General features: G+C 44.8%; 1 protein-coding gene across 27 annotated transcripts in view; it reads right to left on the bottom strand.

The window, feature by feature from the left end:
* GPHN (gephyrin) overlaps window positions 1-20,941 on the bottom strand; it is a 603,244-nt gene that overhangs the window by 53,790 nt on the left and 528,513 nt on the right. For 26 of the 27 annotated variants that reach the window (XM_037900254.2, XM_037900255.2, XM_043549878.1 and 23 more), the window contains 4 exons: window positions 18,004-18,123; window positions 2,968-3,026; window positions 2,608-2,761; window positions 302-423 (listed from right to left, as the gene is read on the bottom strand). In XM_037900254.2, coding sequence (XP_037756182.1) covers window positions 302-423; window positions 2,608-2,761; window positions 2,968-3,026; window positions 18,004-18,123 — 455 coding nt within the window. The remainder of the gene's footprint in view (window positions 1-301; window positions 424-2,607; window positions 2,762-2,967; window positions 3,027-18,003; window positions 18,124-20,941) is intronic. The other variant, XM_043549870.1, reaches the window with a different exon arrangement.

Below are 20,941 nucleotides of genomic sequence, written 5' to 3'. Positions count from 1 at the left end.
CAATGCTAGAATTGGAAATGCTAGGAGGAAAACTGAACAAGACAAACATCTCTCATTAAAAACATCCTTATCTGACTATTCCTCTTACTACTAGGATGTGGCTTACTAAACTCTATACTGGGAAGAAAAATAACAGAATACTCCTCTTCCAAAATGAGCACCCTCACAATGCTGTGGCACTTGAAGTGAGCTAGCAAATGCAGCTTCTGCAATGTTTTCTTTCCCCACTGCTACGTTAAACTGCACCACATGAACATGAATTGACAACAGATAGCAATCTTTATTAACATGTGCTACTTACTTATCTCCCACAATTCCCAAGTTGATTGTTGGGTAGCCGTGTTCTTGAATTGTAGCTAGGAGAGTTGAACGGTTACTATCTCGGATCTTTCCTGGTAAGAGGTCATCCTCAGGATTCAACAACTATAAAACAGAGCCACATTACCAGTCAGTCTCCTCAGAGTGTTATGTGCCTTTGCTCATGGGAAACTTCTTGCTTTTGAAGTTGGATATGGTTCCTGCTGACAGACACCTATGACAAGTCAGTCAGTGTGTGTCTGTAAATAGGTTCTGTGAATTCAGACTATGCAGCAATTTAAGCCAAAAAGACATGTGGCTGAGACACTGGTAGAGCAAAATAATTTTTTTTTCTAGGATTCTCTCTCTTAAATTGTTTCAATGCATCCATGCCTGCAAACCCTCTTTTCATGGGGTACCAGGCTTCCAACCTCATACAGTATAAATCAAATCACAAACTCTAAATTTGTAACTATTTCCAGGTTGATGGATAGATCTGCTTGTTCTGATCTTACTGAAACTTTAAGGATCTGTGTTGATGCGGCAGCGACCAAGAATAATGAAGTCTAGTGTCTACTCACTTGGAAAGATACATTTTAAATGTGGAAACATACAGTAGCCTAACAGATGAAAACTTAAGCACAGCTTCAAATGCCGACCATGTAATTCATAACATAACATCCATTTTAGATGAAAAATGGTGTTATTTTTAAGGGGTAGAAAACTGGCAATGATGATAATGATAATCTTACATTTACATAGCATCTTTCATCTTGAAGGATGCCAAAGTATCTAACAAACATACAGACACATTTTACAACAGGAATCCTTTCATCCAGGTCTGAAACATCTTGGCCTTTGGGATGGACTGTAGTGCTGATTAACAGCATGCAGCAACACAGCTGTTGAGGACAGGAGATGAAGGAAATGGCAGTGAGGATGTTAGGTAGTAAGAATATAATAACTCAGGTTGGAACTTGGCTAGGTCACAAGACTGTGACTAGCACCCGTTCTTGTGAAAAGTTTCACAGGAAGTTTAATGAACACAAGTGGGCAGGATCTAGGTTTAAAATGTTATATAAAAGATGCTCACAGGGAAGAGTCTCACTTATTAACTCATCACCAACACTCCTTGGGGCACCCTGGGCTTTCTCTGGAGGTATCTACTGTCCAGCTTACTCCTGTCTATCTTAGGATAGCTGTTCAGATTGCAGGCTAAGGTGGATTGGCATTCTGAAGTCACAGAATAACTTTCATTGGGGTTGTGTAAGCATTAAGTATTTCAACAGGGTGCATCAATCAGAAATGGTTTGGACAAATGTGAACAGCTTTATTTTTTATGGCTCTATTTTACACATCAAAGATTTAAAACTTAAACACATCAAAGGCTTCCAATAGGATGAGAATACTGCCAGGGGGTTATATTAGTGTTTAGACTTCAAAAGGTTTGCCTCAGAAGAGCACAGTCAAGATGTTAGGTCAAAATGCACGTTTGAGGTAACTGGATTTTTTAAATACAGCACAGTTGCTACAATAATAAAAGTGATTTTCTAGTTGGTAAAGATGAGGACTTTTAATTCAATTAAAGATATAAGTTGTCTTTTATAGAAATTGGTCCAAATGCCTCATCTTCCACACAGGGCTATTGCCCACAAGTACCTAAACCAGCTGTTTAAAAATTCCCCTGGTATTAGTGTAAATCCTTTGAATGCTGTGTTGTTGTAGCCATGTTGGTCCCAGGATATTAGAGAGACAAGATGGGTGAGGTAATATCTTTTATTGAACCAACTAAGATATTACCTTACCCACCTTGTCTTTCATAAATCCTTTAACATTCATGTTTCTAATTTTGAAAATTTTGCAAAGAATATTAGAAATAAGAGAACAATTACAGGCCAGTTGGGTGCTGTTTATATTTCTGTGAACATACTAGAAGAAATAACATCTAGTTTTACTGAGGATTTGGGTTTTATAGTGCATTTGAAGCCTCTGCAAAGAAAACGTGTAGGACTACAGTTTTGTATCATATGCTAAAGAAGATATTCTGGCAGAGACCAGTCTCATGCACAGCTCCTTCCTACAATATATACCTGCTAAGAGTAGGCATCATCTCTTTTGGGACCTGTGTGTAGAGGGTTAAGGAGATTTTATGCATAGACATGTGAACTGCTTCCCTGATCCTTAGGTGCTCAGCGCCACTTAAACAGGCCCAATTGGAATTAGGATGGGAATTACCATCCAAAATACTATTCCTGTGCCTGCAGAAGAAAGAAATTTAAAAAGTCTTGAGTTTAAAGATATTTTTCTTACCTCATTCCCTGTTGACATGACTGCAACGACTGGAAACTTGTTAACTTCTACTTCCGTTACCCCAACAGTTGCTAAGAGACCAATTTCCGATGGACCCATGTGGGTTCCCTTAGCCAGCACACATTCACCTCTTTTAATGTCGTGTCCTATAGGTCTGAAAACCATATCATGAAAAAAGAAAAATAGAATATAATTCAAAATGACTCTTGTTACCTGGTCAAGCTCCAAGTGAGGAGTGTGCATCTGTGCCCTGGTCATAAATTCAAAATTTCAGTGCTGTTTATGGTAAAACAATGACTATAAAATGCACTATCCATTATATTCTCTAAAGAGTATTTTAAAAGTAGGTTATTTACAGACCTGATATCTTGGCCTGGTCGAGCCTGCACCAGAATTCGTACTTCTAGCTCTTCAGTGCCCTGTTTTTTAAAAACAAACAAACAAACAAACAAACAAAAAAACCAAAAAAAACAAAAAAGTCACACAATTCCAGATGTGTTAACCAAACAAAATTAATCAGCTTTTATTTCTCACCAGTCTGCACTGTTTCTTAATGGTTCACAAAATGGCCATGCTATAGTCTGATCTCGTCACAGCAGCGATTACTCTGTCATATTATGGTTCAAGCATCCTCTCGTTTCTCTTGATCTGCTGATCATGAGTGCATTACAATGTGTGCTCTAATTTAAAGAGTTTATAATAATTACTTTCCAGTTGAGCTTACTAAGAAGGGACCTGCACTGAATACATAGTTTTGCCTTGCTTTTTTTTGACTGCTTTGTTTATGTGTCTTCCCCATACAATATCCTTGGGGTGTGTGTTGATCTTATTTACCACAGGGATTCTTTCCCCTTTTCTCAGTCAACCTGCTGTGTTCGAGCAATATTTCAGAAGTAGCCTCTCCAGGGAGAAAATCAAGCAGCATCGTAAAGCATATGGCACTACGCCAACAGATAAGTAATAAGAAAAAACCCACCCTAACAACCACTCGTGTGCCCAAATTTCGGTGGGGTTATTTAGAATTTCTGTAGTGCAAGAACCTTTACTCCTCTTCAGAACATCAGCGAGCGATTAATATGTCATGTTTATGTACTGTGAACACGACAGTGGTAGGAAAGCCTGAGCTCTGCTTTCTGATAGAATTTTTGTGTTCACATACACAGGATTTCAGTGCTCTGGTGATTTGCTTGATGCCAATAAATCCACTGGGGCAGTTTAATTTATAGACTACACGATATGTATAAATATTTAATTTTATAAGCTTTTCAAGTGGGCGGATGATAAAAATGCTCAGCTGTGAGAAAGTGGTAGGTTGTCAGCATTGAATTTGTACTGTGCTGAGAATGGAGAAGAATTTTATTTTTGTATTAGCACCTTTTGTACTTGAGGCACCCCAATGCCATGAGTTAGACACTTGTTTTACAATGCAGGCAAACATGGCAAGCCATTATGTGTTCAGAAATACCTACCTTGCCATGTGGAACATTAGAACCTGTTTTGTAGAGTAAGGCAATGTTGGACAGCACACTGTGATTACCCTTTACTTTTCTAAAAAAGTGCCAGAAAATTGGGCATTTTCATCAGGACAGACATCAAAGAGAAGCAGAAAGGATTTTGGTTTAAATTAAACACCCAAAAACACTGTTGCAGAGTTAAGGTTTCCCTGTGATGTCCTGTACTCTTCCAAAATATGGAGATTGGCTATATGTAAACTTCTGAAAACCAATAAATTAAGAGTTATGATAATGCAATCTTAATCTGCTGACAATGGATAATTACTTACCTCATAGTAACTGTGGTTCTTCAAGATGTATTGTCCACATGGATTGCACTTCTGGTGTGCATGTGCCCCATGTTTGTGAGATTGGGTTCTTTTGTCTAGCAGTATTCATTGGGATCATGCTTGCATCCTGGGTGCCCTCAAGTTCCCCCCCCAACCTGAAGGCATGAAGGGTGGAGTGAGCTACACTGTCCCTCCATTCTTTTGACAACACAGAATCCCAGCTGGGATAAGACTCCATAGTAGTTGGAAAAGATAACAGATCATGGAAATCCAAATGGACAACATATCTCGAAGAACCAGTGATTGTAAAATAAGTAGTTGTTCTTTCTTCGAGTGATTGTTCATATATATTTCACTTCAGGTGACTTGCACACAGTGACTCATAAACAGGGCATGGGTGCTAAGAGTCCTATTTAAACATTGATTGCAGGACACCTCTGCCAAAGTGAGCATCTGCTCTTAAGTCCTCAAATAATGAATAATACTAGGTGAAAGACTGACCCCATGTTGCTTCCTTGCAAATTTATGAAACTGCTATGCTTCTCAGAGGAGCTGTTGAAGCTTCCTAGCCCTGATGGAGTGAGCTGTAACCTGCATGGGTGGATCTACTCTAGCTAACTCATAACGTGATCTAATATAATTAGATAGACATTTCAGCAGTCACTTTGTCTTTACAGAACATTGTTTAAGGTGGATTAGCCATGACAGCCTGAATCTCCCCTACCCTTAGAGCTGATGGTATAGCTACTACAAAGGCTATTTTCATAGACAGATGGTATAGACAGAACATGAGAATGGCCATAATGGGTCAGACCAGTGGTCCATGTAGGCCAGTATCCTGTCTTCCGACTGTGGGTGGTGCCAGATGCTTCAGAGGGTGTGAATAGAACAGGGCAATTTATCCATCCCCTGTTGTCCAGTCCCAGCAATCAAAGGTTCAGGAACATCCAGAACATGGGGTTGCATCCCTGACTGTCTTGGCTAACAGCTATTGATGGACCTATCCTCCATGAATTTATCTAATTCTTTTTTTCATTCAGTTATACTTTTGGCATTCACAACATCTCCCGGCAATGAATTCAACAAGTTTATTGTGTGTTCTGTGAAGAATTACTTACTTATGTTTGTTTTAAACCTGCTGCCTATTAAATTTCATTGGGTGACCCCTGGTTCTTATGTTATGAGAAGGGGTAAATAACATTTCCTCCACACCATTCATGATTTTATAGACCTCTACCATATCCCCCCTTAGTCGTCTCTTTTCCAAGCTGAACAGTCCCAGTCTTTTTAATCTCTCCTCATATGAAAGGTGTTCCATACCCCAATCATTTTTGTTCCCTTTCTCTGTACTTTTTCCAATTCTAATATATCTTTTTTGAGATGGGGAAACCAGAACTGCAGAATACACACAGTATTCAAGGTGTGGGCACACCATGGATTTATATGATATTTACTGTTTTATTATAAATCCCTTTCCTAATGGTTCCTAACATTCTCAGTAGGCAGAGGAGGAGAAAACAGCACTCCTTTGCATACCTGGAGACAGTCCTTCCATCAGTATAGCAATTAGAGGACTTCTTGGGGCGATCTGCATTCTCATGTCCACATGCTATCTTGCATGGAGCATAGGTGAAGTCAGTCCTGCTGTATTACATAAGTGCATGAGGTCCTATGACTCAGAAGGAGAGGTTACTCATCCTGTGCAGTAACTGTAGTTCTTCAAGATGTTGTCCCCATGGGTGCCCCACACCCCATGTGCCTTTGATAAGAGATGTCAGGTAGCAGTGCCCGTTCAGGCCACGGATATTCTCTATTCCACTTCGTGTTCTGCACCATGGCTATCTAGAGCTGCACAGATGAACTGCCCTAAGTTCCTTCACTACCTCAAAGCTCCACAGCAGAGAACTCCAAAGCAGAGGGGAAGGAGGGAAGGTAGTGAAGTACCCATAGGGGGGCACATGTCGAAAAACTACAGTTACTGCACAGGGTCAGTAAGCTCTCTTCCTTCTTTGAGTAGTGTCCCTATGGATGCTCAAGCAGGTTCAAGCAGAACCCTCTAAGTGGGGGGCACTTTGGAGTCAAGTCCAAGATCAAAGACAGCACAGCATCAGAAGCTGAGTCACGAATTACTGCATAATATTCAGAAAAGGTGTGTATGGAGGTCCAAGTTGCAGCTCTACATACCTCAGCAATGGGAAATTCATAAGAAAGGCTACTGAAGTAGCAAAAGAGTTGAATGGGTTAGTACTCTAGAACAGCGGCAGCCAGAGGACCCCGGGCATTGGAGGCTGCAGGTGGGACCCAGTTGCAGGGTAGACAGCCCGAGCCCCAAGGAGAGCAGGGCAGGGCAATTGGGGCTGGCAGCCCGAGCCCTGCCCCCGTCAGCGGGGGAGCCGGCCGCCCGAACCCCAGCGCTCTGCACGGGGCTGGCAGCCTGAGCCCCAGGAAGAGTGGGGCTGGGCAGTTGGGGCTGACAGCCCAAGTCCCAGTGGTCAGTGGGACCTGCAGCCTGAGCTCAGTGGAGCTCAGCTGACCGGGTCGGTCAATGGGATCCAGCAGCAGGAGCCTCACGGAGTGCGAAGGAAATTTAAACTTAAATCCCTGGAAATATTCATTTTTAGGATGGGGTTCACGAGATTTCACAATTTAGTGAAAGGGGTTTGGGGGCTGTTAAAGTTTGGGAACCACTGCTCTAGAAGGAGGTTGGAGATCATTAGATTGATAACAAAAAGTAATACAGCCAGATATCTATCTAAAGAGTCTTTGCTTGGAAACTGGAGATCTGTCCACCATAGACACAAAGAATCAGGGAGATTTTCTAAACGACTTAGTCCTGTCCAAGTAAAAGGCTAATACACTTCTGACATTGAGTGTATGTAATATCACATCCTCCTTGTTCAGGTGTGGTTTAGGAAAGAACACTGGAAGATGAATAGACTGGTTAATGTGGAAGTTAGGTGACACCTTCAGTAAAAATTTGGGATGTGGTCATGATGTGATCTTGTCCTTGAAGAATACTCTGAAGGGGGGATATGCCATCACAGCCCCTATCTCCCCAACTCTTTGTGCAGAAGTAATGGCTACCACGAAGGCCGTTTTCATAGATCAGTTGATAGGTTGCCACTGGATCAAAGGGAGGCCTCATAAAGCATATAATCACCATGTTAAGGTCCCAAACCCGGGCAGGATGTTTCTCTCTTGGAAAGAGATTCCCCAACCCCTTGAGAAATCTCATCATCATCAGATGTCTGAACACTGAAAAGCCCTCCACTGGGAAATGGAAGGCTGTAATAGCTGCCAAATGTATCCTAATTGAACTCAAAGACAAAACTGGCTTCTTTAGTTCTAGGATGTAATCTAGTATATCTGACAGTGAAGCGGATGCAGGTAGAAGGTTTCTTAGGTCAAATCAGTGGCTGAGTCTCATCCACTTTTGTAGCTATGACAGATAGACTGCTTCCTATTATGTAACAATACTCTTCTCACTTCCTCCTGCGAACCACTGATCAGCCATGCCCTGAGGTGAAGAATCTTGAGGTTGGGTGAAGAATTTGACTGGCATCCTAAGAGAGAAGATGGGGGATGATCGGAAGGTGATCAGTTGATAAGCAGCCAACTGGATGAGGTAAGAAAACCATGCTTGTCTTGGCCATGTTGGAAACACCAGAAAAACTCTGGCTTTGTCTTTCCTCATCTTGATCAGCAGCTTGGATATTAGAGGATTGGAGGAAACACATACAAGAGACTCAACGTCCAGTGAAGGAGAAATGCAGCTCCCAAGGAGTGGCGACTCAGTCCCCCTCTTGAGCAGAACTGGAAGCGCTTCCTGTTTCTGATCATGGTGAACAGGATCTGTAGGATGCCCCAACACTGAAATACGTGGTGGGGCATAAAGGGATCTATCTCCCACTTATGATCCTGAGAGAAGCGTCTGCTAAGGGTATCTGTGGTGATGTTTCAAACACCCAGTAGGTAAGCTGCTGAGATGCTGAGGTGATTTCATATGCACCAATTCCAGAGTCTCATTGCTTCAGTGCAGAGGGAGGGTGAACTAGCTCCCCCTTGACAACAGATATAAACCATGCATGACTCTTTGTCTGTCATGATCTTAACAAATTTGCCCCTGATCAATGGCATAAAATGGAGACAGGTATTCCCGACTGCCCTGAGTTCCACCAACTTGATGTGTAGAGTGAGTTTGTAAGATGACCATCCGCTCTGAGAAGTATGTGTTGAGATGTGCTCCTCCCATCCCAAGAAATGGTTACTCACCTTCTTGTAACTGTTGTTCCTCGAGATGTATTGCTCATATCCGTTCCAATTAGGTGTGTGCACGCCACATGCACAGTTTACCGGAAGGTTTTTCCCCTAGCAGCATCCGTCGGGTCGGCTCTGGAGCCCCCTGGAGTCGCACCTTCATGGTACCGCATATAGGGCCCTGCCGACCCAACACCTCCCCAGTTCCTTCTTGCCAGATACTCCAAAAGAGGGGAAGGCGGGTGGGTTTAGAATGGATATGAACAATACATCTCAAAGAACAACAGTTACAAGAAGGTGAGTAACCGTTTCTTCTTCTTCGAGTGCTTGCTCATATCGATTCCAATTAGGTGACTCCCAAGCCTTACCTAGGAAGTGGGGTCAGGGTTCATGGAATCACTGATTGAAGCATAGTCCTGCCGAATACTGCATTGTAAGGGGCCCCTTACTGAATGAGGGAGGCAACCTAGTGACAGAGGATGTGGAAAAAGCTAATGTATTCAATGCTTTTTTTGCCTCTGTCTTCATGCCAGACTACTGCACTGGGCAGCACAGCATGGGGAGGAGGTGACCAGCCCTCTGTGGAGAATGAAGTGGTTCAGGACTATTTAGAAAAGCTGGACGAGCACAAGTCCATGGGTCTGGATGAGCTGCATCTGAGGGTGCTAAAGGAGTTGGCGGATGTGATTGCAGAGCCACTGGCCATTATCTTTGAAAACTCATGGCGATCAGGGGAGGTCCCAGATGACTGGAAAAAGGCTAATGCAGTGCCCATCTTTAAAAAAGGGAAGGAGGAGGATCCGGGGAACTACAGGCCTCACCTCAGTCCCTGGAAAAATCATGGAGCAAGTCCTCAAGGAATCAATTTTGAAGCACTTAGAGGAGAGGAAAGTGATCAGGAACAGTAAGCATGGATTCACCAAGGGCAAGTCATGCCTGACTAATCTAATTGCCTTCTATGATGAGATAACTGGCTCTGTGGATGAGGGGAAAGCAGTGGATGTGTTGTTCCTGGACTTTAGCAAAGCTTTTGACACTGTCTCCCACAGTATTCTTGCCAGCAAGTTAAAGAAGTATGGGCTGGATGAATGGACTATAAGGTGGATAGAAAGCTGGCTAGATCGTCGGGCTCAACGGGTAGCGATCAATGGCTCCACGTCTAGTTAGCAGCTGGTATCAGGCGGAGTGCCCCAAGGTTCAGTTCTGGGGCCGGTTTTCTTCAACATCTTCATTAATGATCTGGAGGATGGCGTGGACTGCACCCTCAGCAAGTTTGCAAATGACACTAAACTGGGAGGAGTGGTAGATACGCTGGAGCGGAGGGATAGGATACAGAGGGATCTAGACAAATTAGAGGATTGGGCCAAAAAAAATCTGATGAGGTTCAACAAGGACAAATGCAGAGTCCTTCACTTAGGAAGGAAGAATCCCATGCACTGCTACAGACTAGGGACCAAGTGGCTAGGCAGCAGTTGTGCAGAAAAGGACCTAGGGGTTACAGTGGACGAGAAGCTGGATATGAGTCAACAGTGTGTCCTTGTTGCCAAGAAGGCTAATGGCATTTTGGGCTGTATAAGTAGGGGCATTGCCAGCAGATCGAGGGATGTGATAGTTCCCCTCTATTCGACATTGGTGAGGCCTCATCTGGAGTACTGTGTCCAGTTTTGGGCCCCACACTACAAGAAGAATGTGGAAAAATTGGAAAGCATCCAGCAGAGGGCAACAAAAATGATTAGGGAACTGGAACACATGACTTATGAGGAGAGGCTGAGGGAACTGGGATTGTTTAGTCTGCAGAAGAGAAGAATGAGGGGGGATTTGATAGCTGCTTTCAACTACCTGAAAGGGGGTTCCGAAGAGGATGGATCTAGACTGTTCTCAGTGGCAGCAGATGACAGGACAAGGAGTAATGGTCTCAAGTCGCAGTTGGGGAGGTTTAGGTTGGATATTAGGAAAAACTTTTTCACTAGGAAGGTGGTGAAGCATTGGAATGCGTTACCTAGGGAGGTGGTGGAATCTCCTTCCTTTGAGGTTTTAAGGTTAGGCTTGACAAAGCCCTGGTTGGGATGACTTAGTTGGGGATTGGTCCTGCTTTGAGCAGGGGGTTGGACTAGATGACTTCCTGAGGTCCCTTCCAACCCTGATATTCTATGATTGTCCCTGGCGTGCTGGGCGATGGCGTAATGTGAAGGGAAGGTGTGGACCAAAGACCATGTTGCCGCTCTACATATCTCCTGGATCAGTATCTAGGCCAGGAAGGCCACTGAGGATGCCTGGGCTCTGGTGGAGTACACAGTCAGAGCAGGGGCAGGGACCTTTGCCAGGTCGTAACAAGTCCGCATACAGGATGTGATCCACGATGATATCCTTTGCGTGGACACTGGGAGGCCTTTCATCCTGTCTGCTACCGCAACAAACAGCTGGTTCGACTTGCAGAACGGCTTAGTTCATTTAATGTAAAATGCCAGTGCATGCCGCACTTCCAGGGAGTGGAGCCTCTGCTTGCAGCTATTGGCATGAGGTTTCGGGAAAAAGACCTTGTGAATCAGCGGTATAGGAGGGAACGGGTAGAAAAGGCATTCCTTCCATGGAAGCAGAAAAGCATTTGCCAATGAACCTGGGCTGTGGTTGAGGAAGGGGCAGAATTGTAGGCACTTCCTGTTGGTCCTTGTGGCGAACAGATCGATCTGGGGAACTCCCCACAGTTGGAAGATATTGCTTATTACATCCAAGTGGATAGACCACTCGTGATTGTGAAAAGACCTGCTGAGATAGTCTGCTAGTTCATTCTGCGACCGTGGAAGATAGGACGCTTCCAAAAATATGGAGTCTGCTATGCAGAACTCGCAGAGCTTGAGGGCTTCCTGACACAGAGGAGAGGCACATGCTCCCCCTGTCTGTTGATATAAAATATCACTGTTTTATTGTCTGTCAGGACCGATATGCACTTGCCCTCCAGGAGAGGCCAAAATGCCTGACATGCCAGCTGGCTGCCCTGAGCTCCCTCACATTTGATATAAAGCATCAGTTCCTTCGGAGACCAGAGACCCTGAGTTCTGTGCTCTCCAAAGTGCGCCTTCCACCCCATGGCCGAGGAGTCTGTGGTCAGGAACAGGGTTTGGAGAATGCAAACCCTGCACACACCAAGTGCGGGTCAAGCCACCAGTAAAGAGACCTGAGAACACCCAGTGGAAGGGTAACCACCTTGTCTAAGCTGTGCCTTCTCAGTTGATACACCGATGCTAGCCAAGCTTGGAGAGGTCTGAGTCTGAGCCTCACATGTTGCACTACATACGTGCAAGATGCCATGTGACCTAGGAGTTTTAAGCAACTTCTTACTGTGGTTATAGGGAATCGTTTGAGGTCCTGTATGATGTCATGAATGGTCTGGAAGCGGGACTGAGGTAGGAATGCTCTGGCCTGTCTTTAGCACTGCCCCTATGAACTCTATTCTCTGAATAGGGATGAGCGTTGACTTTTGAGTGTTTAGGACGAGGCCCCATGCGCTGAAGGTGGATCTTATGAGGCAGACACGTTGATCCACAGTCTGTTGGACTGGCCCTTGACTAGCCAGTCGTCTAGGAAAGGAAATACCTGAACCCGCCTCTTCCGCAGAAAAGCGGCATGACCGATATACATTTGGCGAACACCCGAGGTGCTGATGATAGGCTGAATGGTAGTACTGTGAATTGGTAGTGGGAACTCCCGACTACAAACCTTAAGAAGCACTTGTGTGGCGGGATTATGGAAATGTGGAAGTATGCATCCTTCAAGTCAAGGACAGCATACCAATCTGCAGGATCCAGGGACAGGAAGATAGTGGCCAAAGAGACCACAAGAAACTTTAGTTTCTTCATTAACTTGTTGAGATTGTGCAGGTCCAAGATGGGTCTGAGGCCCCCTTTGTTTTGGTATTAGGAAATAACGGGAGTAAAACCTTTTCTGCTGAGCTCCAGCGGAACCTCCTCCACAGCCCCCGCTGATAGGAGGATTTGTACCTCCTGGATGAGTGAAGGGGGGTGAGAGGGGGAGAGAGAAAAATTGGAGAGAATATCCCATTTCTACCATGTGGAGGACCCAACGGTCTGAGGTGATTTGGGACCACACTCGGTAGAAATGGCACAGATGTGCCAAAAACAGGAAACAAGGATCCAGTTGGGAGGTTGGTATAATGTCCTCAAGCGCATCCTCAAAAGGTCTGCCTAGGGCCTGGTGGTTGCCTGATCGACCCAGAGCCCCTGTTGTTTGGGGGCTGGTGTTGGCGACAGTGATTCAGATTTCTAGGTCGCCTACGGTTCTGGTCCTGCTTAGACTGCCCCTGGTATAGTCGTGTCATGGGATGAGGCCTAAATTGTCTATGCTGGGTGGCAGGAGTCCCAGCGATCTCAGAGTGGCTCGGGAGTCTTTCAAACTGTGGAGTCTCAAGTCCATTTTCTCTGAAAATAATGTGGCCCCCTCAAACAGGAGATCCTGAATTGCCTTTTGGACCTCCCGGGGGAGGCCTCAGGCCTGCAGCCATGAGCAATGGCACATTGCGATGCCCAAGGACATCGCTTGCATTGTAGAGACTGCCGAGTCTAATGCCACTTGCAGCGACATCCTGGTGACTGTCTTGCCCTCATCCATGAGAGCCAAGGATTCTCGCTTAGAGTCTGGTGGGACAAGGTCTGAAAATTTTGACATTGCGTCCCATGACTTAAAGTTAAAATGGCTAAGGATCGATGGCTGGTTTGCGATTTGAAGCTAGAGCCCACTGGTATAGTTTATCTTCCTCCCGAAGAGGTCCAGCTTCTTTGCAACCTTAGCTTGAGGGGTAGGCCCTTGTTGCCCTTGACTCTCCCTCTCATTGACAGCCGCCACCACCAGTGAGTCTGGTGGGGGGTGGACCTTGGAGGGCACAAAGTACTTTCTCTCAACTCCTTTAGCTGTAGGAGCCAGAGAGGATGGTGTTTGCCAGAGAGTTTTTGTGTTCTTCTGAATGGTTTTAATCAGGGAAAGGGCCACCCTGGTGATAAAATGCCAGGGATAAAATGTCCACCATTAGGTCTGACACCTCAGTGACCTCTTCCATCTGTATCCCAAGGTTTTGAACGACCCACCTGAGAAGTTCAAGGTGGGCTCTGCTGTTGGGAAGGCAAGGTCCCAAGGATGTTCCTGCCACTGCCTCATCTGGAGACAATAATCAGGAGCCCCAAACAAGGGAGGGCCCCTCCTGCCCGTCTGGCTCCTCAAAACACTGTGATTCCACCTCCAAATCGGAGTCCGCCTTGGTGCCAGCCACAGCACCGGTCGCGGCACCGGCTGTGGTACCTTCCGTGGAACTGATCATAGCTGCGGTGCTGGATACGGTGCTGCCGGGTGCGTGCTGACTCTGTTGTCCATGTCAGTGCTGGTCCTGCTGTCAGTGCCAGCACCGGTTCTGCGGTCGGTGATGGGTGCAGTACCAATTGTGGTGCTAGTAGTGGCTAATGCTTGGGAGAGCTCCCTGGCCCTAGACACAGTCCTTCTCTTGAAAGTGACCAAAAAGGAGCATGCCGAGGCGGACCCCTGGGACTGGTAGTAAGCCCATGGTGTCCAGAAGGGCCACTAAGTTGGCATCTGAGCTGGTACTTGCCATTGTGTTGGCCACAGTACAGGGGGGAAGGTTTGAGTCATCCCTGCTGTCTGGGAGTGCCGGTGGCTATAGTGCCGGCTTCTCTGGGACACACATGAGTCCGTGTCTGATTCGGACTCCAGTGAGTCCGTGCGCAGAGACCATGGTGGCACCGTGCACCAGGGTGATGGAGATTGTTGCTGACTCATAGCCGGCTTGCCCCTGGACTGCACTGGTGTCATTTGGGGCCTCAGGGCTGGTGCAGTGGCACCGTGGTCAGGAGAGTGCGGACCCGTCAGAGTTATCAGATCCCGCACTGCCCCATAAGTTTCAGGTGTGGAAGGAAGGTCCAAATCTTCCACCTGGGTCTCCTCCACTGGCACTGGATTCAATGGTCCCTCCCATAGGCCTGGAGTCAATGGTGCTGGCTGTTGAGTTGGAGGGGAGGTGCGGTCTCGCACCAGTTGCTCTCCCTTGGGTGGTTCCTGGTCCCTTGCATGGGAAGGGGAGCGCCCTCTATCAATCTTCCTGTGCTTCTTCTTTGGGACAGGAGACTGTGAGCGGTGCCGAGATTGATCCTGTGCCATGCTTGGTAATGGGGAGTGCTGATCCCAGAGTCCTTCCTTGGCATCTCCCGGACTGAAGCTGGCACACTGCGCACCGATGCTGAAAAGCCCGGTGTCATGTCCATGGGGCTCAACTCAGACTGAGGGCACAGAGCTGCTTCCATTAGCAGTAACTTTAATCTGTGGTCCCTCTCTTTCTTCATGTGGGGGCAAAAACTCTGACAAATCTTACACCTGTCCATTCGATGGGACTCCCCCAAGCACTTTAGACAAGCCAAGTGTGGGTTGCCCTGGGGCATAGACTTCTGGCAAACCTCAAATGGCTTAAACCCCTGGGTCCGAGGAATGCCATGGGCCCGGGAGAGGGAGAGGGAAACGGGGGAGGGAAAACACACCCCAATACCCCGATTCCAAATATCTAACTAACTACAAACAATTTTTTAAAAATGGTCTTTAACTATTTACAGAAATAGTACGCTAGAGAATTGCTTGTTGAACACGAGAGACAAAATGCTCCAATGACTGTCACTGGCGGTAAGAAGGGCCTCATATATGGTGCCATGAAGACGTGACTCCAGGGGGCTCTAGAGCCGACCCAATGGATGCTGCTAGGAAGAAAACCTTCCAGAGAACTGTGCACGTGGTGCACACACACCTAATTGGAATCGATACGAACAAGCACTCAAAGAAGAACAGGAATGCATCTGTTGTTGTTATGACCACTGGAGACAGCTGAGCAAAGGGGGCTCCTGTGAAAGCATTGTGAGGGTCTTTCCACCAGTCAAGGAACTTCTTCACAACTATAGGCACTGAGAGTAGTTTCTTCAAGCTGTGTTTGCATGGTGAATAAACAGTTCTGAGCCAACGGTGGAGGCAACACATGTGCAACCTCACTGGCTTATCACAAAAGTACAAGCTGCCATATGCCCCAACAACCGGATCCATTTTTTTGACTGATGTCTAGGGACTGATTTGAACTATAGTGACTAAATTTGCTATGGTTGTAAACCTGCGAATTGGGAGGTAGTCTTCGGCTGCTACCACATCGAGTTATGAATTCCAATCTTTGCACCAGGGTCAAGGTGAACTTCTGAATATTTAACTGCTGTCCCAGGCTGAGAAATAGTGCTAATTGCGACTGAGATCTTGCTGCAGAAGCACTTCTTTAGCATCCAATCATCAAAATATGCGAATAATAGGATTCCTTTTTCTGCAAACATAAGCTGCTATGACTGACAGAACCTTCAAAACCACTCTGGGAGCAGAAGGGAGACTGAATGGAAGCACTTTATTGAAAGTGGTCTTGAGCTAGAGTGGAACACAGGAACCTTCTGTGGGAAGGGTGAATCACTATATAGAAATATGCATCTTGTAGGTTGAGGGCCAAGAACCAATCTCCTAGGTCCAATGATGGTATTATTGCTGTAAGTGTTATTTTGAATTTCTATATCTTCACGAACCTGTTGAGAAGCCTTAGATCTAGAATGGGTCTCCACCTGCCATTCTTTTTTGGAACCAGAAGTACCTGGAATAAAACCACTTCCCTCTATCTTTTACAGGGACTGTTTCTATAGCACCTAAGTTCAGGAGGAAGTCTATTTCCTGTTCTAGAAGATGCTCACAAGAGGGGTCCTTGAAGAGGGAGAGAGAAGGGGTATAGGGAGGAAAGTAAAGTGGAGTACCCTGCTGATATGATCTCCAAAACTCACCTGTATATAGTGATATGCTTCCAAGCTTGTCGGAAGTGAGAAAGGTAGTCTCTGAAGCAAGGAAGGCATGTGAACCATTGCAGTTAGTAAGGGGAAGGTAACTCAGAACCTTGACCACCCCATCAAAATGGTTTTTTTGATGAGGAGGGTTGTGAGGTCAATGCCTGTGCAGCAGACGGCCTGTTTTTCTGGAAACTCTGCCTCTTTCATTGGGGTTCATAAGGTCTCTGGAAGCTGGAGAATTGAACAGGATGAGAATCTCTGCACTGTCTGGGATTTACTAAATTTCCTTTTATGCGCAGTTGTGTAAATTAAGCTGTCAAAGGCAAGGTCCTTTACTGTGTTCCAGACCTTCCTCAGAAATCCTGAGTGCTGAAGCCAGGAGGCCCTTCTCATGACTACCACTGTAGAAACAGAGAAAGCAGCTATGTCAGTGGCATCCAAAGAGGCCTGCAGGGATGTTCTGGCAAGAAGATGACCCTCTGTAATGATTGGTTGAAACTGGTCCCTCTGTTCTGGTGGTAAATGCTCAATAAATAAATTGAACTTTGAGTAGTTGGTGTGATTATATTTTGCCATCAAGTGCCTGATAGTTTATGATTCTAAACTGCAGAATTGCAAACGAATATGATTTGTGACCAAACAAATTGAGATGCTTCTGATCTTTGACGTATGGTGTTGATTTAGTGGTGGTGTTGCCTTCCACGTTCATTTAAAGCTTCAACAACCAGGGAGTTGGGAGAGGGATGAGAAACCAGAAACTCCTAATCTTTAGATGGAACATAATATTTATCAGCCCTTTTACAGGTGGGCAGTATTGTTGCTGGAGTATGCTAGTTTACTTTTGCAGGATGTAGCAGAGCCTGATTACTAGGTAGCACAATTTGGGGAGATAATGCAGATTCTAACTGAGAGATGCTAACCTGAGATTTCCTTCTGATGAACATGTTACACCTCCTCTGAGGATGTGCTAACAGGTGGGATATTTGGATCAGTATTATCTTCCTTGTGCAAAGAATACTGAGGCAGGCCCTCAGTACCAAACCTGTTATTACCTGCCGCTAATAGAAACGTATATCAATGCAATAAGTGATTGAGGCTTCCAGTGGGCATGCAACTAATATAGATTCTCAAGTTCTCAGTGCATAAAGAGTTTGCAGCATCTCAAAGCCCAAATCAAGATACTAGAAGAGATTAAATAAGCCTTCAACAGGACTGCATGGACTAGGATACTACGTGAAGCAGGAATATTGAGAGGTTTATGAGATTCCAGGAAGAGGAGTCAGGTATAGTGTATTTGACTCCTTCTGGATTTGGTACTCTAATCTTAATAAACAGGGCAAAAAAACCCAAAAACGAATGGCATGGACGCTAGGACACAATGTCCCCTTGGAGGCTACTGGATTGCACAATGAATCTTTGCAATCCCTGATGCCATGCTACTGCACACAGAATTACTAGCATGATGAGTTTTTAATTATGACTCACATCATCTGATTCCCTGATGAGTTCTGTGTCTTCTACTTGCACCACAGCATCAGCACCACAAGGTATTGGAGCACCTGTTGTAACCCGCATTACCTGACCAGGCATCACAGTCTGAGTTGGCTGAAAAAATAAACAAACAAGCAAATGATGACAACTAATTTACTTTTAACAAGGGAATGGGAAAACCTGAAAACATTTGAACACTGCAGAAATAAACTGGAGAGTAATAAATCCTTTTCATAGTATGGCTTATTTTTTTCTTGATATGTGTTAGTGGAATTAATATGGGTAGATCCCTTAGGTAATTAAAGAATAACACAGGTTCAAATCTGACTCAGCTCATTAGTAATTGAGAGCCGTTATTATCTGATGGCAGTATGAAATAAACTGGTAGTTATTTTTTGTGATGTGGACACCTATCTTCTGGGAAAATGACTGAAACTATCACAATGGGTAATATATTGGTGCCCTTGCTGGTAAAGAAGCCAAAGAATGATTAGATCAGGAGAATTAACTCCCCTGTCACAAAAAGAGGTGGTCATTCTGAGTTGGGGATGAAGCACACAGGCAAAGAGCCACTGTGGTATATGGTCTTTGGATAGAGGACTGTGGTCTCCAGGGCTACAGACTTTTACTAGCACTAAAATGCATTTTTGGAAATGAAAGAACTAACAAAGCTGGTTAGGAAAAACTCTTCCTGAAAAAACATGTCCCAGTGCTTTACTTCTGAGCAGGTTTCTCCATTACTGTGAGGTAGATCAACTCCAAAGATTGAGGTTTGCATGGGGCATCTGCTCTCGTGCAGATCTATTTGCTGAGGCCTAAAATTTGTAAATTTGAAGTTGCTCTATAGTAATCACACAAAACCATGGTACAAAACAAAGTCCTAGCAGAAACAATCTAACTTCATAAGAAGCATGCATTATGTATTACAGAAAAAATAACCAGTAGCAACATGAAAAAATAAACAATGTGAAACAAAAGTGTGTTTTTTTAATTTGTCAGTAAGACGTTTTTTATAATATAAATTTTACAAAATCCATAGTAAAATCATCATTTGACCCTAATCATTTGAGAAAAGAATAAATAAAGAACAAAAAACCTCGCTAATAAAAATCAACTGGAAGCTAATGGGGATGGATGTGCAAGTTTCCTTGTTTTGTGCAGAGCTCCTCATTTGCTCTGTCCATCCTTCTGCTGTAGTCTCTTGTGGTGATATTCCCTAAAGTGCCAACAGAAAACTGGAATATCAGTAAGACAGAAGTTGATGTACCTTGTTCATTGGGGCAGTACTGAGGGAGGAGGTGAGATTGACCTGATTTATCAGGCAGCATCAAAGTGATTAAAGTATCTACCAAGATAAAATTGAGAGTTGAGGCTGTATTTAATTTTGCCTATTCTAAGGACAAAGGAGATCAAATGTCTTTCAACAGGGCATAAATAAAATGGTAACGAGAACTAAAAATGGCACAGTTATCATGTACCATATCTGGAATTCCACTAACCACAGAATCATAGAAATGTAGGGCTAAAGGGACCTTGAACAGTCATTTAGTCCAGTGATTCTCAGCCTTTTTCCATTTGCGGACCCCTAAAAAATTTCAAATGAAGGTGTGAATCCCTTTGGAAATATTAGACGTAGTCTGCGGACTCTTATGGGTCCACGGACCACATGTTGAAAACCACTGTTCTATGGTAACAACAACCTTTTGCTGACCCCTTAGACATAGTCTGCGGACCCCCAGGGTTGAGAACCACTGATCTAGTCCATCTCTCCCTGCTGAGACAGGATCAAATAAACCTAGACCATCCCTGACCCAAGGGGCAGAACTGGAGTCAGAAGCCAGTAATTGGAGCCAATTGTCAAAGCAGGGTTCAGAAGCTCACCAAGGGAGCAGAGCTGGGAAAGATTGGAGCAGAACTGGAACAGGGCAGGAACAAGTCAGGCACAGGAGCAATTGTAGCTGCTGGTGTCAGCATTGAGCAGCTAGTGACCCCGCTAGTGAGCTTAAATGCAGACCTGTTGGCTCCTTTCAGCCACTCAGGTGTGCTGGCCAATCAGGCAAGTCTGCTGCAGCCACTGGGTTCATTAACCAGCTTAAAAGCTGAACTGGCTAGCTGCAGGCTTAGCTGAGGGTACTCAACCCCCTGGTTCCTGACACTCTGTATTGAATTTCATCGTGCTAGTTTCAGACCAATTCTCCAATTTATCAAGGTCCTTTTGAATTCTAATCCTGTCTTCCATAGTGCTTGCAATTCCTCCCAGTTTGTTAACATCTGCAAATTTTATAAGCATACTCTCCACTCCATTATCCAAATCATTAACAAAAAGATAGAGTAGTACTAGACCCAGGAAAGGCCCCTTCAGGACCCCACTAGATATACCCTCCCAGTTTGATAGCGAACCATTAATAACTACTCTTTGAGTTTGTTTTTTCAACCAGTTGTGCATCCACTTTATAGTAATTTCATCTAGACCACATTCCTAAAATCAAGATATATCAAGTCTGCAGCTTTCCCTTACCCAGGAGCCATCAGATTCAATCAGTATAGTAATCTTAAGGTTTTAAGTTATTCAAGATTTGAATCCAGATCATTGCTGTGCATCTTACAAATTTAGCAAATTCACAGGTGGCTCAGATTAAGACATTTTATAGGTCCCTCATAAAACTCTTCAGTTTTAAGAGACCTTCAGGGAAATAAACTGACCCAGGAACATAGGAATTGCCACATATGCTTAATTGTCAGTAAATTTTATCTGAAAGTCTTTTAAATCCTTAAAAAAGGATTTGCCTTCTCCAAGCAGACAAATGGTCCATCTAATCTAGTAGCCCAGAGGTTCTCAAACTGTGGTCCGCGGACCACCAGTGGTCCACAAGCTCCATTCAGGTGGTCCGCAGATAGTTCCCTCTAAGGTGTGCACCTGGGCGGCCGCACA

The sequence above is a fragment of the Chelonia mydas genome, chromosome 6 (genome assembly GCF_015237465.2).
Source record: "Chelonia mydas isolate rCheMyd1 chromosome 6, rCheMyd1.pri.v2, whole genome shotgun sequence".
Classification (NCBI taxonomy): domain Eukaryota; kingdom Metazoa; phylum Chordata; order Testudines; family Cheloniidae; genus Chelonia; species Chelonia mydas.
This window is presented reverse-complemented; position numbering and strand designations above follow the sequence as displayed.